Below are 17,837 nucleotides of genomic sequence, written 5' to 3'. Positions count from 1 at the left end.
CTTAAGTTATGTGAAATGCTTTGATGCCATTTAAACTAATAGATTTTCTAAGTCACTAAGGCTTTCTAGATCAAATAATGGGTTTATATTAACTTTGTAAAATATCACAGGCAGTGATTTGGCTCTTTAAGTTCTCAAAATCTTATCAAAAAAGTTAAACTCTATTTGATATATTTTTTGGCAACTGCTTGAATTCAAATGTGTTATTCAGCCATAAAAAATGATCTAACTTAACAATCAAATAACCAGAGGGGATAAAAGGAACAACATATTCTGCATTCTAAATCTGAGTGACGTTGGGACAAATGGAAAAGGTGAGATAGTCATCTTTTCATAACCGTGATCTACATGGGATGTCATCGACACTGATAACAACCTGTTCCAGTCATTTCCCTTTCATTAGCAGGTGTATAGGATTAGGGTCTCCTTTGAGATTGCTCAGCAACAGCAGCCTTGGAAACACACCATCAAGGCTTCAACTGCCTAGAGATTTGGGTAATAATGCTCTCTCGACCCTCTCGTTGTCGTTTACACCTGGGGTTTCTTTAACCTGGAATGCTGATTATGGGAGTCCTAGCTTTTATAACTTGAAGAACTGTCCAAAACTAAAGGGTCAGTAGAGCCAACTAGTGTCAGGAGGTGATTGGGGCTAATCATTTGCCATTGAAACAATCCTTCTTTCTGTACTAACACAAATTAGATTTAATCCATGTTTGAAAAAGTTATCTAATAAAAGCGGGAGAGCCAAACCACTTCAGAGTTTTTTAAGAGAAAGATAAGGGATTTGGTTAAGTAGTACCAGGCTTGCTTTGTCATTCTGTTGATTACATATGATTACGTTTTCACCAACAGGTAGGTTTCCTTCTTAATTTCAAACTGCCTTTCAGTGACTTTTTAACTTTCTGTCGTACACAATTAGGGTTTCTCCGACTCCTCCTGTCCCTCTTTGGCCTTTCCCTCCTCCCCACGTAAAACTCAAAGTTCAATCCTATAATAACTCTGTGATCGGGGCTTGACAGCCCTTTGTGAACCAGGACAGGAAGCTAGTCAATTGCTAATTCCCCCCCCCCCCCCCCCGCTCAAGGGGGAATTTATAAGTTTGGTCTCCCGGGTTTGTTTCTGTTAATCTCCCTGTTACTGTAAATTATCGCAACAAATTAGATCATGTTGTCCAACCATTGCAGTCCGATTATGTCAACTTAAGCAATGAACTGTGTCGCTAAAACAACACAAAGACAATAACAAGAGATACAAATGAGCAGTGATCACAAACTGTAGAGCCAGTGAGGATGTTTGTGTGAATAAAGAAGGGTGAACACTGGTTTAAAGATATAAAAAACACAAGATAAGAGAAGCCAGTATAACATGGATAGCAGAGTATAGCTCTGCTTATTAAAACAGGTATTAATTATCATTATTCCCCAAACACACAAACATCCTCTTTAGTTTATGTTCTCTGCTAGTTTTAATCTCTTTGTTTCTTATCAGTGTGGTTGTTAAATTCTGTTCTGTGCTGGAGCCCTTTGTTGTTTTAACAACACATAATCAGTTTCTTAAGTGTCCACTTAAATGAACCAGAAATCCCTCACACACCAAAATGTTCCTTATCGCTGATATCAACATGTTTACAGCCTGGTGCAAAAAAAAAGGGTTTTGGTCTGAATAGCCCGTCTTTATCTGCACACACTGTATGGCGGGTGAATTGTTTTATAATTCATCCGTTTATCAGGATAAGAGTTTCATAATTGGGAAGTGACTGATCTGCTTGGAGGTCGGCATGTGTCACCACCAAAGTTTGGTGAAGACGGCATTTTTAATATGATGACTGCCATCAATGGGCTTCAACGGTGTGCTGCAGAAACCAGTGGGTGACGTCACTGAGACTGCGTTCCTGTTTTATACAATCTGTGGTGAGAACGCAGCAGGAAAATGTTCAAGAAACTTCACTGAAAGCGAGTGGGAGGGGGCGTTGAGATTTATATACTGCGACTGATGCGCGACCATCGTAATCCCAGTGCACATACAGAAACTACTTATGTGTAGTCAGTTTGCCAGTTTATTCTCCAATCTTTCGTGAATACTGTGAATATGTCGAACAACGCGTTTCCTATGTATTTTGGGGTTTTCGCCCAGAAGTTTTGACAGCTTGCTGTAACTTACTCTGTCCGACACTTACCCGGAAACAGTGTTAACACACATTCAAAATGATTAGATAGAAGTTATTAATCTTGTTGTTCATGCTCTTGATTTCTTTTGTAGGTCATAGAAGCATCTGTTTAAATTTCTGTCTGTTTCATAACCAGCTAAAAACTCCTCACAGGAGCTTGAAATGTTTTATCATGCAAACATTAGCTAACTACATAAAAACTAAAGGTGAGGCTGAAGGGAATGCCAATATATTTTAGAACTATGTCTATTTTAATAAAGTTATCGTGTAACAATATAAAACCGTTAAAAGAAACTAGTAATAAAGCGGTACGTGAGCTAATCTTTTGGGGGTTTCTGAGAATTACACAGGATTATAAATGGAGGCACTGATACAATATATTAGTAAGGTGAGGACTCTCAGAAAGCTGGCTACATTCCTATTTGGCCACTTGATGGAGCTATAATGCTGCAGTGTACAACCAATCTCTTATCTCTGTACCGCATTAATTTATTGCTGCCCATATGGTAGGAAATGCGTAAATATAAATCTATTGTTGTATTGTAAAATGATTATAGGAATTGAACTGAAAATGAACATAAAAAACATAACCATTCATGCATTCAATAATCCACCATGAAAAACTTCCCTATCTCAGTTCCTCATCTTGTCTTCCTTCCCTGTCAAAGACTTTTCAGATCCTTTCAATTAGAGACTTCCTCCTCCTGCAGATCTCCTTGCAGACCCCATGCACACTGTGTGGAGTGATGACTAGTGTGTGCACCCCTGCACCCTCCTGCCACACACAAGCACAAAATATAACCGAGTGTGCTTTGGTGAGGGATATTCAGGTAAAAGTATGGTGCGTGAATGAGCAGGAGAAGAGAAATTCTCTCTGACGCACCAGTCTTGGGCCGACACTCCCACTAATTTCTCTGTCACTCTTGAAGGAGAGATCTCGTTTCTGTCCCAGTTTGGACCTCCAAGCCACAGAAAAAAAATGGGCAACATGGCAACAGAGATTGTTGCCTTTATTCTGACTATCTCTGGTTGGATTCTGGTGTCATCCACCCTGCCTACAGACTACTGGAAGGTGTCCTCTGTGGATGGGACAGTCATCACCACAGCTACCTTTTGGTCCAACTTATGGAAAACATGTGTGACTGATTCCACTGGCGTGTCCAACTGCAAGGACTTTCCTTCAATGCTGGCCCTCGATGGTGAGTTCAAATGCTGTAGCAGTTTTCAAATGTGTCTTTTTGGGGTCAAAAGCAGATATACAAATACATGTCTGTCTCTGTCAATTTTCTGAGGAACTGCGTTTTAACTTATGACTGGAGCAATGATGCCAAGATGTTGGTCACCTGTTGGTCTTGTATGAATGACCACCATTGTAACAAATACATTTAGAACTCGATACTTTCTTTGCCACAAACGACCACAACAAGTTTAAAGTTAGCAGAGGTACACAATTGAGTGGTATACAGAGTGTTAACAATTTAACACCAAGTTTTCACACATGCACTGCACTCCTTAAATGTCCTTGTCCATTTATTTATTTACAGTGTTTATTGCAGTAAATTGAAAAAAGAAAGAAACTGGTTAAAAAGTCATTATCCCCAGCTTTTGTGAAACATCATCACTGTTTATCTGGTTTATCTGGTCGGGTGCACGTGTGAATGCAAATGTCTGAATCTGTTCACTCAGACTTTAAGCAGACATGCTCTACCTACTGAGTGTTTTGAGCTGTGAAGGTGCTTTCAAAACAGAAAATCTGCAACTGTGTTGGACGTGTAAGAAAGGACCGGAGTGTCGTGAAATTGATTGGAAATTGTCTTTAAATGTTCTTAAAATCAGAAAGCAAGAACTAACAAAGCAACAAGTTTTCACGTTTAGGCTGTAACTTTGGTGTTATAAATAACATCATAAGACATTTGTTTAAATATAGGCCAGAAAGGTTGTGAGCGACTCATGTAAAGCACTGACCTCATCTCTCTACCTCCGTCATGAAGCCTACATCCAGGTGTGCCGAGGTCTCATGATCGCCTCCGTATGTCTGGGTTTCTTTGGTGCCATCTTCGCCTTAGTAGGAATGAAATGCACAAAAATAGGAGGTGCTGAGACCACCAAGGCCCGTCTGACTGTCCTGTCTGGCATCCACTTCATTCTGAGTGGTAAAACCTACTGTTAAACTTTACATAATGAAATCTTTGAACTTTGGTTAGAGCAAGATTTGCAGTTCTGAAGTGGTAATTGGCTTATTTCTCTCTTTAGGCCTATGCTGCATCACTGCATGCTCCATATATGCACACAGGATCACAACAGACTTCTTTGACCCTCTCTTTGTTGCTCAGAAGTAGGTTTTTGTTTCAACTGTTATTTGAATATTTGTTTGATTGCAGATTAAAACTACAATTATATGAAAGGGATACTTGCCATACATATTTTTCCTTCAGGTTCGAACTTGGAGCAGCTCTCTTCATCGGCTGGGCCGGATCTGTGCTGTGTATCCTCGGAGGACTTGTCTTCTGTCTCTCCCTGTCTGAAGGCTTCAGTTTGAGGTAGGTTGCTTGATTTTTCCAGACGCACCGCATGCTGACAATGTGATCCCACATCTGTCATCATCAGCAACAAGGGCTCGGAGTAAATCTGATTTGGACGGGCTGTAAACTGCAATGAGTTGATAACCCAATTAAGCAATTTAAATAATGACTTTAACTGCACTGAAGAGGAGGTTAAAGGAGAAAACAGTCAGTAATCTCTCTCAACATCTTGTCTCATAAGTGCTGAACCTACAAGGCAAATTGTACGATGGTTATTTTGATTAAGTATGTGAGGGATTACAGCTGAATGTTTCCTTTGTTGCAGTAGAGTAATAAGGACTATTGCGAAATGAAAGTCACCTTGACTGAGGGCCCCTATAGGGAATTATGTAAAAGGATATAAACTTTCTCTCTTGTTGACATCCTTGGGCAGGATTTTTTCACGGTCAGGTATTATATCTGCAAAGCTAATGGCCTCAGCTGTACTGTAGCACTAAGTAGCACTTCTGCATGGGACCGACAAAAAACCTCAAATCCCACAAATCAGTAGAACACTTAGGAACAAAGATCAAGTAATTCCTATGATGTTTAAAATAAAAAATGCACTGAAACGTGGGCCTACGGCAATGCTTTGTATATATAATGTAATAATAATGAATTGGAAATAACTTCCTGTGCCTACAGTTAACATGGTAAACATAAACACTCTGGAAATTGAGTATGATATGATTGTAATAATAAGAGTGTTAGCATGCTGACATGAATGTGTCTGAAGACTCTTCCTGTTATATTTGAGGATGCAACAAGTTATTTACAGGTAGAAGATAAGTGGGAGGTGGTGCAAATTATTACATTGTTAGAGCCACTAGTTTGACACAGAAATCCTGTGACTATCCACTTGTTACTCTGAAAGATCACCTCTCTTTTTCCTGTCAGGATTTATTGATATTGGAGCGTTGCCTGAAAGAAATTTATCAGAGTATGTTTTTGCTTTTTAAGGCCCCTTTTTGTTCTTGTTGCAGGGCTGAGTACTCTTACAGAGGGTCTGCATCATTTGTGACGACGCGCAACAAGCACATCAAGACAGCCAACAGCCTTCACAAAGAACCAGGGCAGCCGACGAGGCAGTTTGGAAGGAATGCTTATGTGTAAAAATAAAACAGTTTCTTTGTGTCAAATGAGTTATTGTGGAATTGATCCTGAATAGTTTGTGGTCACCAGCTAGTGTTTCAAGACCGACAGCACAAACATCTATGAATATGTACCTGAATTTAAAATGTCATTAATGTAAGAGTTTACTCATTGTATTGATTGTAAATGGTCAAATGTGACTTGAATTATGATGGATTTTCTGGATCATTTGAATCAGTGGCCTGCGTTAGAGAGCTTTTTGTTTCTTTTAGGGCAGGAAATTTGATTTGGCACAAAACTCTGTTCAAACTCTGGGGTCACCTTCATCAAGCTCACTTTTCCTGCCTGTCTAGCAAACACACATTACATCTGTTATATCATTTTGGAGACACAACACAATCAGCTGTAGAGTTTAAACATACATTTTAAAGCATTAACATCAATTAAAAAGTGCAGGAGGTTTCTGCTACAGCTTTTATCATATGAATGAAACAGTTTTGTACATTGTGTTTTTTTTTATTTACATGATTTCTGTATTTTTCCATTAAAGGCAATGTCATTGAATGCAGTTTTCTTGACATTTTATGCATTTGCAACATGCCTTTAATATTAGCGTACTTCTTTTAGAAGCTTGGCATTTATAATTTTATTACAATTAATTTTTTCCTGTCGCCTTGAGAGAATATAAGACACATTTATTTTAAAGTTGCATCTGTTTCTATTTATTAAGCAAAGAGATACATCTTCTGCCGGCCTGACTGATGTGACCTCTGAGGGTCACAAGGTCAAATCTGACCCCAGATATGGCCCTGCAGGGCTGGAGGCCCGACCGGAGGTTTCCCCTCCTATCAGCCATCCATCTGCACCTCTGAATTATTATCAATAGGCACCCAAGGCTATGTTACGCAAAACCTCTTGGCCCAGAGGTTTGATACCTGAACCAGCTGGCAGGGAGCTGCTGCCCTGTGCTTCCTGGTGCATTGCATCCGTAAACAAGTGTCAGGTGTCCTGACGTCTGACCAGTGCAATGACATAAGGGGAGTATTGTGTTGTTTAAGGCCTGCATTAAAGAAAAAATGCTAAAATAGAAAGTGTAAAGCATTAAGGTTCTTTCAGCAATGACTTTCCTTAGACAGAAAAGTTCTGAATATATTACATCTGATACAAATCAAACTTAGTATTTCTCAATCCAGGTTACTTTTGAGTAAAATAAGAAAATACCTAATTTGAAAATATTGGAATTTATTTTTCCCTAAACTGTCCTTGATTTCATTGCTTCATTCTAAGGTTCAGAAGTAGGAATATCCTTTTAAATTTACAGCATGTTTTTTCATTTTTTTTAATCTCATAAAGCAAAAAATTAAAATCTACACGTTAGATTTCCAACTCGGGTCCGGACCCAAACATGAGGTCAGCTGATGTGTTCAGGGTCATGAGTTGACTAACCTTGTGGTTCATATTAAAAAAATATTCTTAAATGTCTCTTTTCATCACCTCAGCTCAGCGAGGACACAACCTTTAGGCTCAGCTACGGCTGATGGGAATACGTTTAGAAAACCTGCTGTGCTCTTGGAAACTTGCACACGTGTTAGGGTACATGATCAGGGAACCATGAATGGCTGTACAGAATTATGCTTTTCACTATTATGAATGTTTGGAAATGTCACTGTTTCAGCTAAAAGTTTAAGCAGTTGCTGCCACTGAAAGAATAGTTAGGTGTTATGAGCGCAGTTGGAAGAATCCTCTAGGGACCATGAATGTCTGTATATTTAAAATTCTAAAATCTGCATCACAGGCTCATGTTTTTAAAGTCATACTTTTCAAACACTACTGTTACTTCAAAATAAAATAAGGAATGAACTCTACTTTTAAAAATGTATGTTTGAAGGATCCATATGTTCAGCATAGTTAACAGGGGCTCAATAAAAAGAAGAAATGGGCGAGTGTTGGCCTAATCTGTGAGGTGTTGCATTACATTCAAGAATTATTTACATTCAACATTTCAAGGTGCCGGGTAAAGAAAACTGTTTTGTGGGGAAACAGGCAACAAAACACCTTTTAAATGGTGTATGATGTCTTCACCATTTCTAATATCACGCCACTAGAGAGCAGTATTTATGTTCAATTTAATGTTCTACAATCTGAGGAAACTTCATCGTAAGACTTGTGTCCTATGACCTTTGTGCTTTTAACAGGCAGCTTGAGCAACATTTGAAATCCATATAGGATTGACTTTTATGTTTTGATGAGAATTCATTAAAACCTCGTTCAGCTCATATAAGATTTCCTTTGTTCATTTTTGTCTCTTCTTTTGTTTCATGCTAATTAAAGCTAATTAAATTCAGCCTCACCAAACAAATTAAGACTACCCAGCCAGCGGTCTAACCATTTCAAATATCTCCCCACCACCACCGCCCATAACTTGGTCATAAGCCGAGAGGTCTGAGAGACAAAGAGCAGCTCTTTCATCCCTGACCCACATTCATCACTGCCCCTTACTCTCATTAGCTCAGAGTTAACTCTCATTAGAACAGCAGAGAGATGTTAGCCTGTTCTTATAAGACCCACCGCACCGTGAGGTCCACATGTAATGACTAATAACTGGAAGCTTAAGGCCTGAGGACGATGCTTAGGTCATTTGTGTGGGGTTATAACATGAACATATAAAGATTAACGGTCGGTATTAATTAAAGGTCATTACTGCAGTAATACCGGCCAAATCTTCAGCAATTAAGTTAAGAAAATAAAGGACAGAATATGTACACTTGAATGACATTTTGGCGAGGATAATTTCAACATTGTGACAACTGATGCATATCATCGTTGTTAGCGCTGAAAGTAGCTTTTAAACGAGATTTTAAAAAAAGAGTGATTCTGTTTTCTTGTTTATCGTCTATCCAAAACTAAATTTGACCCTGATCACACATGTTGCTATGTATATTTTGGGGTTTTTATTTATGATCTTTTATTGATCTAGATTCTTCATGTCTGATCTGATGTTGCTGTTCAGTTTTTGAGTTGCATAATTGAGCAAAATATAAGTTGCATTAGCTTGACTACTACTACTTAAATTTGGACCATCCTTCTTTCACGCAGACTTTTGTGAGTCCCCTAATGTTTTGTTAGTACAACAGAAAATTGCATGACCGCTCCTATAATTTTGCATGTGCAGGCATTTTCCCCTTAATTTCAAAATGTAGGATATCTGACATTAAACACTTAGCAAACTGACTTTGCAGTGCTAGTTATTACAGAATTGTATGACTCATGCTATAAACAGATATTACCTGTGACTGCTCTTGAGGGAAAAGGTCCAGATCAGTCCAATGAGGGCGTGATGTTTCTTTGGTAACTGGAGATATTTGCTGAGGTGAGCACTCTCGGTCCAGATTCAACCGTGGCTCATGGGAACCTGAGCGACTGTTGTCTCTCACCCTCATGTACTGTTACACCTTCAAAACAACAGCACACACCTGATTTGCTCCTGTGATGCTCATCTTTTTCCTTTTTCTGAGAGGAGCAGCTCAACACGAGGACACTTTTAACATTTTAGGAATTTGGTTGAAGAGTAGACGCTCAGGATGGAATCTTCTCTATGAGTGAGGGATGAAACAAAGAAGAAAAAAGAATCAGAAATCTGAGCTTAATTGTATCTAACATCTAGATTGGAGATTAACTCACAAGAAGCCTTGAGATGAAGATCCGTGTGGTTCAGATCTGGGGTTTCCTCATGACCGTTTTGGGCTGGATCTTCGTGGCTTGCACCATGGCCATGGAGGGCTGGAAGATCACCTCCATTGGAGGCATGGGCGGCTCCTCCATCCTCAAGGTGGCCTGGTACTGGTCCAGCCTCTGGAGAAGCTGTTTTACAGACTCGACTGCTGTCAGCAACTGTTACGACTTCCCTGTTCTTTGGTCTGTGGAAGGTAAGAAGCTAATTCTCCACCTTATTTTACAATCTCAGCTGCTGCTGTAATTATTGTCTTTCTGTGTGACTTCAGGCTCAATCCAGATAGTGCGCGGCCTGCTGATGGGGGCTCTTTCCCTGGGAATGCTTGGATTTGTGCTGAGTTTGTTGGGGATGGAATGCACCTTTATAGGAGGAAAGGATCGGTCAAAGTACAAGAAGATCTACGCTGGTGGATGGTGCCACATTATCGCCGGTAAGGTCTGGTTTTGTACAATGTAAAAAGTCTTCATCCAAAGAATCAAATATGTGATAATCAGTCTTGTATAGACATTAAACGACTGGCTTTAACTATTGTTATTGTCTTCTCTGTCTCTAAACACAATCTCAGGTGTGCTCTCCACATGTGGGTATGCCGTTTATGCACAGTACGTCTCAGTAGAATACTTCAGCCCTGAATTTGACGGACTGAGGTAAGTTAGAAGATTCATTTGACCTGTTTAAGCTCTTTCTGCAAGAATTACGTCAATAAAGTTCAATCTTTTAAACTCACTTTTCTAACACTAACAGGTACGACCTTGGCACCCCTATCTTCCTCGGCTGGGTCGGCTCAGCCTTTCACACGACCGGTGGTTTCTTCTATGTGTGGTCAGTGTGCACGCCGCTCTGTGGAGGAGAAGTCACGTGAGTGATGTTGTTGCAACATGTCAGGAGAAGCCAACAAATAACTCGCGTCTCCACTTCCTCTATAAATACCATCGCCCTGGGTGCTTCATCGGAAAAACACACGAGGGGAAGTGTTGGAGGCTTTGTTAGTAGAGCAGATGATTACTGTGTTTGCGTTCTCTCTTATACTATACACTAACTCTTAAGAAACAGAGGTCTGACATTTGAAAACCTCGCATGATTTAATGAGTAAAGAAAAGTCTGTATGTAAGGGTCGATAAAGAGCTCCAAGAGCAGCGCTGACCTTTGCTGCAGCACTCTTTAGTCATCTAGGCTGCCAAAACATGGCATCAACCAAGTTATACTTAAACTGCAAAAGAAAATCAATTATTTATATTAATGGAATGATGGATGGCAAAGCAAAATATATCTGAAAGTGGTCAAATAGAATTTAACCTCATCTCTCCCTCGGCTCTATGAAGCATCTTTTAGATCTTTGTTTGAATTTATGTTGCTGTTTTGATGACATCAGTCAAGTGTTCACCAGCTGCCAGTACTAAACAAAAGACAACGTTTGGCGCTAGCTGGTTAGCATTTAGCATTAAAGGAACAAAAAGAAAAATAGATACTGTAATTGGTGGTGATCAAAAACAGTTTCTTACATAAACAGAAATAGTCTCTTGACCTGTGTTTGCTCTGTCTGTGAATCTGCAAACGCCACCCACGTATCTTATAACAGGAAATGAATTCCTCTATACTTTTATGTCATGTTTTCATGCTGTCATGGTTGACAATATTACGTCTGTCTTTCCAGAGTCATCACTGTCCCGCCACAACCCGATCCTGAGCAAAACAAGTCCACAACAGCTCTGTCCACTGTGTCCGGGATCACCTCAAAGACCAAACTGTCCTCTGTGTCCGAGCTATCGTCCCGGACTGAGCGCTCAGATGTGTCCGACATTTCCTCAAGATCAGAACGCAGTTCGATATCTGGACTCACGACCAAGTCAGGGCGCTCAACAAAGACACGGGAGACAGCTAGGTCTGTAGGATCTGCGGGGTCAAAGTCAGGGTCAGGGTCAGAGTCTGGAAGGTCTTCAAGGAGCAGCGGCAGCAGCGGCAGCAGTGGCAGCAGGACGGTGTCATCAGGAAGTTCACGGAGACAGACTACGCCATTTATCAAGAACTCTTATATTTAAATTATTGATTAGAAGAAATTTCATGGACTTTGTTTTTTTATTCATTTTATACATTTGGTGATGAAATAAAATTTGTGTAATGTGTTTTTATTGCTGAAAATGTAATTTTTTGCCTGATGTTTGTTTCCATCATCTTACACTCAAGGTATAAGGGACTCTTCTAATCATCCTCTGAACCTCTGTGTCCTTAGAAAACAAATAAAACTCCAGCAGGCTTCTCCTGTCTGGTTGACGGTAAACAGTCTACTTGGTTTTATTCAGACCAGTTCACATCCAGCGGAGCAGCTGCTGGAAGAGGACTGCTCCTTTACAGATTTCTAACACAAAGCCACACTCTCGTGGATTCTATTTTCTTGTATACAAGCGACCACTTCCTTTACAGAGTAGGAAGGAATAAGAGACATTTGGCTTTACCAGCTCTGCATCTCCACTCTCGTTAACATCTCAAGTTGATTGGTGAAGGCTCCTCTGTTCAGCAGACTGAGGCATGTGGAGGAGACATGCTCAGATCCTGGGCCTGCTGCTCTGCACGCTGGGCTGGTGCTTTGTGGGCTGCACACTGGCTATGGACCACTGGAGGTGAGCAAATAAGAGAACACAAAAAGAGAGAATGTACCTGATGCACAGACAGTGTTGTGCTTTAGGACAACATCAGAGTCTGAAACTTCTATCATTGCAAAGTATAAAACAATGTTGGAATTGAGGGTGAAATTATTTCTTTTGGTGGAATAAAAGATAATAAATTATATATTCGAAAAATGTGTCACAATAAAGTCACTTTATGTCATTGGATTTTTCTAACTTTATCATGTTTTACTTAAATATATTACATTGTGTTTTATATTTTTGTGTCATTATTAATACATGATTTCATCAAATGTCCCTTATTATTAAAAAAAAAAAAAAAACTTCTGAAAAAAGACTTTTGTCAATTTGAATAAAAACTAGGACAAGTAGTTTGTTGTGAATTTCCTAGTTGACCGTTCATGAGCTTTCCAAAGTTTTGAAAGTATGATGTCATCATTAACAGATGCTATTGAGTGAACTATGTGAAATTAAGTATCCGGTGTTTTTAGAGCTTCACTGAATTTATACATTCATATTTAAAATAATATTTAGGCCTTAATTCTTAGATTTTTCTGTCTTTTGTGAGCCCCCCAAAAATGTTATCAGTTGCACTTCTAAATAATTGCTCTGCATCTTTAAAGAGCAGAAGAACTTTTTGCCATACTTACAGTTTATTCTTGTAAATATAACACTCTTCATCAAGTCTTCATCATTTCCTGTCACTGGAGGGTGGCTCAGCTGGGTAGTCCTCTGTAGTGGTGACAGCTTTGTACTGGTCTGACCTGTGGAAGGACTGCTATGAAGACTCCACGGCTGTGGTGAACTGTGTGGACTTTTGGAGTTCTGTCGACGGTCAAATGTGGGTACAAAGAGAAATAATTACTGAAATGTGTGTACACAGCTTTAGTTAAATCAGGTAAATGTCTTTCTGTTATAAGCATACAGTATATCCAGGCAGTTAGGGGGCTCCTGTTGATTGGTCTGTGCCTCGGATTGGTTGGCACAGTCCTCACGTTTTTTGGAATGGAGTAAGGACAGGATGTTAATAACAGCATCTGCTTTCCATCTGGTGGGCTGTGAATATGACTTGTTTGCATTACCTCCTCTCTGTTGTGGAAGCAGCGTTCAGTACACCTTCATACTGGTTCTTCTTGTTTTTTTCCCATGTGTCATGTGCTGTTTCCCTCATGCAGGCGTATCAGACCTGGCTGGTTATTGTTTATACATAAACACAGTGGTTGCAGCTTTTTTACACGTCAAAGCAGATCCGGCAAAACAGAGGTACCAAGTGTTCTTTAAATAACCCTCATTAATAGGAAATAGGACCGCCCCTGTACCTCGGCCTGGTCGGGAGTTTCCTCATTTTTCTCGGCTACACAGTTCACTGTGCAACTGCATGCAGAGTTATCCAATATAAAAGTTTTTTTTAACAAAAATATCTCACTTTTTTTATTAAAGTTGGGTTGCTTTGTGGGCTTAACTTCCCAGTGAAGTCAAAAATGTTCACTGTTACAATACTTTCTCTGCAGCAGACATCCCATGGCTCCGTTCATCTGTGAGAAAGGAAGGGAAAAATAAATCTTTAGAGAATATAAACACATCGGTGTGCCATCACACGACTTCACAAACATCTCTTCCAACAAGATGGCTTCTGTTGTGACTGTTTGACACTGGAGACGGATGTGAATGGTCTGACTCACCCGGCAATATATCATCTACATCAAGTAATTAAATATATTAACAAGGCTGTTCACAATGAATCATTTAGTAGGTCATATTTTATAGTGACAAGCTACCTTAGTTAACTATTTAATGACTGTGACATTATATTGATCCCAGTGTCTCTCATTGTAGTCAGTGTGTATGGCTACTGTTGTGCAGCATCAAAATGTCATGAATGGTGAAAAAAAAAGCCAGAAAAAATCTGCTTGGTATATCAAATAAAAAATTGAAAACAAAGGTTTCCCTCTTGTCATTTTTTTTTTTTTTTAACTTTCAGACAAAAAGGCGCTCTGGAGAAGCTTTAAGAAGAAAACCAAATGAAGTTGAGTTAGCTTGATGCTTCATGATTTGTCCTTGTTGTACGACACAGGCTTTAGATGATGTCATGTTGCAAAAAATGACTTCTGTGTTAGAGCCAAGAGACTTCAGGTGAACATTCTCAAAAATGGATGTGAATTTTCTCTTTCTGTGTGTGGTGCATATTCTCAACAGTTTTATTAAATGTAGTATTTTTGCTTCGTGCAGATTTTGCTAAAAAGGGTAAAGACGAAATATTGTTTTTGATGTCATCACAATGTTTATGGTACTTTCTGTATTTGGCTAACTTGATGATGTAGAAAAGGGAAGGAAGCACTTTTATATTTCACTACATTTTGGGTTTGACTTTTGTGAGAAATTGCCATAAAATATGTTAATTTTGAAACATGAGGGGGTTAAAGAAAACCTGAGGGTTAACCGAAGTGCAATCAAGCAAGTCGTCATCCTTCACCATAGAGGATGCTTACTGGGCAAAACCATCTCAAAGATAAGATGAGAAAGAAGCTGCTCCGACACCTGAGCATCAACAATGTCTTAACAATCAGCTCAGACCAGTTTCCCACAGTGAGGGGTTGTTCAAACTTTGAATTTTACACATCTTGATAGTTTTTGCTTGAGGAGAAACGCTCACCATGAAGTACAGGACGTTGGTGATGTATATGGAGATCGGCAGCTTCGTGTCGTGTCTGTGTGGATGGATCCTGGTCTGTTCCACTCTTCCCACAGAGTACTGGACTTTCTCTGAGGTGGGGACCATCGTGCTGACCACCGGCAACTACTACTCCAACCTGTGGAGGGACTGCGTCTCTGACACCACGGGGGTGTCCGACTGCAAGGACTACCCCTCCATGCTGGCCCTGCCAGGTAGGAAACTGCCAGACCTACAATTTGTATTTAGCCTTTATTCTGAACTGTTAATATTTAAGGACTGTATGAAAATTATTATACCCGGGACGGGGTGAGCTATTTATTAAATATTCTATTAATTAAGTGAAATAGTTAACTCTTCCTGGGTTAAAATGAATTGTTTTACTTAGTCTCTCCCATTGATTCCCTCTGACCTAATGTGTCAAAATGATGTGTGTTTATTTAAATAATTAAATATTTAAATAGTATTAAAAGTTGAATTTTAGAACCACCCTCCATATGTGTTTGAAGTAGATGTAATGTAAAGAGTTAAAGGAACCACAGAAAGATTAAAAATTATAAAACGAGCAGCTGATCTGTGGTTTGAAATAATATTAATTTCCCGCCTAACCCTGATACTACTTAATAAATGTAACCATCAAAGGATTCAATTTCTGACGTTCTTTAAAACCAGCATGATGCTTAGACGTATTTCCCAGTTTCTTAAAGGGCACAGTCAAACATAAAACAGAAGCTTTCTTTGTCAATCAGCTGCCTCACCTTGATTTTATTTTTATTTTTTTTAATAATGAAGCTCAAAGAAACTTTCGCTATACTTATTTGTTTACAGTCCCTTACTGAGTCTGATTTAACTTGAAGAGTTTTTATTGACAAACATCTCCTAATAATCTTATAATAGGACAGAATAAAATCACTTTTTAATACATGTTCATTTCTTAAATGTTTGTTGCTTTAAGTTTCACCTGTTTTTCTTTCAGTGTTCCTACACGCCTGCAGAGCACTCGCCGTCTCTGCCGTCATCACTGGCTTCTTCGGAGGCGTCCTCACACTCGTAGGGATGAAGTGCACTAAAATCGGTGGATCGGAGGTTGCAAATGCAAGGGTGACCTTTGCAGGTGGTTTAACCTACCTGACTTCAGGTAAGAAATAATAAAGAATTACACTTTGTTGTATGTTATTCACTAAGGCGGCTTTAAGTGTTCTTTATTTTCTGTTAGGACTCTGTGGTATGATCACGTACTCGTGGTGGGCCAACAAAATTGTAACAGAATTCTTGGATCCAAATTTCAGGGATCAGAAGTGAGTATTTTTGAAACATTGTAATAATAAGCTGAAGCAAAAGTATAAAAAGTGAGGATAAAACAAACAGCAACTCATTGTATACATCAATACTTGCTGCTTAGATTTGAAATTGGAGCTGCAGTTTTTGTTGGCTGGGGAGGCTCCATCCTTCTCCTGTCTGGAGGGGGGGTGCTGACTTACTTCTCTGGAAAAGAAGGCCTACCATCCAGGTCAGTATGAAACTTAGAATATTTTGCCTTTATAATAATATCATTTTATCAGCCAGTTATGTGACTACCTTCATTTGGATAATATCAAAGCCAAAAACAAACAGTGACTGCATGAGAGGAAAACTGAGATATATCACTTACTGTAGTGTATTTTCATTTGCGTCAACAGTTCTGAAAAAAAGCCACGAAGACCAGGCACATACGCCAGCGCCCGGACCAGAAGGACCTACATGCTGCCAGCTTCCTCATCCAGAGTTACCCTGGTGCCCCCGCTGTACTATGAAGGCAGGAAGAGCAGAGCGACCAGAGGAACCAGAGGGACAACAAAGACTGGTCGGACCTTTAGCAGGGACAGCTTTGTCTGAACCAGAAGACTCTGAACCGAGAAATGACTCGAAAGACTTTAAAGGAAATGTTTGACACATGTTTGACAATGTTTGAATATTGAGCCAGAATTCAATTACCTTAGCCTAGCTTAGCATACAGACTGGAACCATTGGGAAACAGCTAACCTGACTTTGTTGACAGGTCACAAAATCAAACCTTCTGTTGTTTAGTTCCTTAGAACAACATTCATTCAATGATTATATCATGTGTGTTTCATCTGTAAAAAAATGGCAAATGACTCTTTATGATCTTAGTGGAACATTTCATGTCAGGCCCCTACAACCCTCAAGGCAAGGTCACACATTTGTTTTTGTACAAACTAAACAAACTTCACAAGTTAGCCTTTAAGGAGATAGTTAGTAGGTTTTGTTTTTTTTACTTCAGGCATAGCCATGTTGATTGTTTACTTCTGTGTCTACACGATATGATATGCTAAGCTAATCAACTGATTGTAAATGGTTTTATTTTTTTCCCTTTTGATTCATGCTTTGTTTATTGAGAGCCGGCTCAATGGTCATCACAAAAGAGAAGAAAGTTTGATCAAAACTCCATCTCTCCTCTTCCAGAGAATTTGCATCAAAGGCTATGATATGAGTTAGTGTTGTTTACCTATGTGTTCAGGAGAGTGTGCATTGATCAGTCATGGGACTTATAGATCACCGGACAAACAACAAAACAGCAGGGCAGCTACAATATTGCTACTGGTAAAAAAGAGAGGATACTTTTGATCGTAATAACACATTACAACCACATATCTGCTAGAAAAGGGGGAATCTGAATCACCACAAGAGGGTGCTGCGTTGTTGTAAATACATTTAAAAGTGAATGGTCATTGAAATACTCCAATCTGAAGACTGCATGATAGATGGAAATGTTTGGTAAATAAAGCATGGTGTAATGGAGACCTTCTAATGTGTACATGTCACTTTAAATTACTTAACACTGCATGAATTTGCCAATGGTATTCAAAGAGACAAATAGTGACAGAACAGAAAGTTTTGCCAGTTTCTGTTAAAGAATGCAACGATTCAAGCCTGACCCGGCACCAAGACCCGACCCTCACAGACCCTCATGTCTGACCTATTAGAAAAA

At 39.4% G+C, this 17,837-nt stretch overlaps 3 protein-coding genes across 3 annotated transcripts; all 3 read left to right on the top strand.

Annotated features, from left to right (window-relative positions):
* Positions 1 to 2,882: 2,882 nt before the first annotated feature.
* On the top strand, positions 2,883 to 6,384 carry cldn10a (claudin 10a). Its single transcript, XM_061032964.1, has 5 exons — positions 2,883 to 3,366; positions 4,159 to 4,320; positions 4,421 to 4,502; positions 4,603 to 4,707; positions 5,712 to 6,384. Exons 1-5 carry the CDS (start codon positions 3,147 to 3,149, stop codon positions 5,839 to 5,841), a joined length of 699 nt encoding a protein of 232 aa, XP_060888947.1. The 5' UTR covers positions 2,883 to 3,146; the 3' UTR covers positions 5,842 to 6,384.
* A 2,812-nt stretch (positions 6,385 to 9,196) lies between these two features.
* Positions 9,197 to 12,384, top strand: LOC132959732 (claudin-10-like). Its single transcript, XM_061032920.1, has 5 exons — positions 9,197 to 9,746; positions 9,822 to 9,983; positions 10,119 to 10,200; positions 10,298 to 10,411; positions 11,208 to 12,384. The coding sequence occupies exons 1-5, from the start codon at positions 9,515 to 9,517 to the stop codon at positions 11,590 to 11,592; spliced, it is 975 nt and encodes a 324-aa protein (XP_060888903.1). The 5' UTR covers positions 9,197 to 9,514; the 3' UTR covers positions 11,593 to 12,384.
* Positions 12,385 to 14,452: 2,068 nt separating this feature from the next.
* cldn10d (claudin 10d) lies at positions 14,453 to 17,647 on the top strand. Its single transcript, XM_061032535.1, has 5 exons — positions 14,453 to 15,063; positions 15,825 to 15,986; positions 16,065 to 16,146; positions 16,251 to 16,358; positions 16,528 to 17,647. The coding sequence occupies exons 1-5, from the start codon at positions 14,832 to 14,834 to the stop codon at positions 16,721 to 16,723; spliced, it is 780 nt and encodes a 259-aa protein (XP_060888518.1). The 5' UTR covers positions 14,453 to 14,831; the 3' UTR covers positions 16,724 to 17,647.
* Positions 17,648 to 17,837: the final 190 nt, after the last annotated feature.

The sequence above is a fragment of the Labrus mixtus genome, chromosome 24 (assembly GCF_963584025.1).
Source record: "Labrus mixtus chromosome 24, fLabMix1.1, whole genome shotgun sequence".
NCBI lineage: Eukaryota > Metazoa > Chordata > Actinopteri > Labriformes > Labridae > Labrus > Labrus mixtus.
This window is presented reverse-complemented; position numbering and strand designations above follow the sequence as displayed.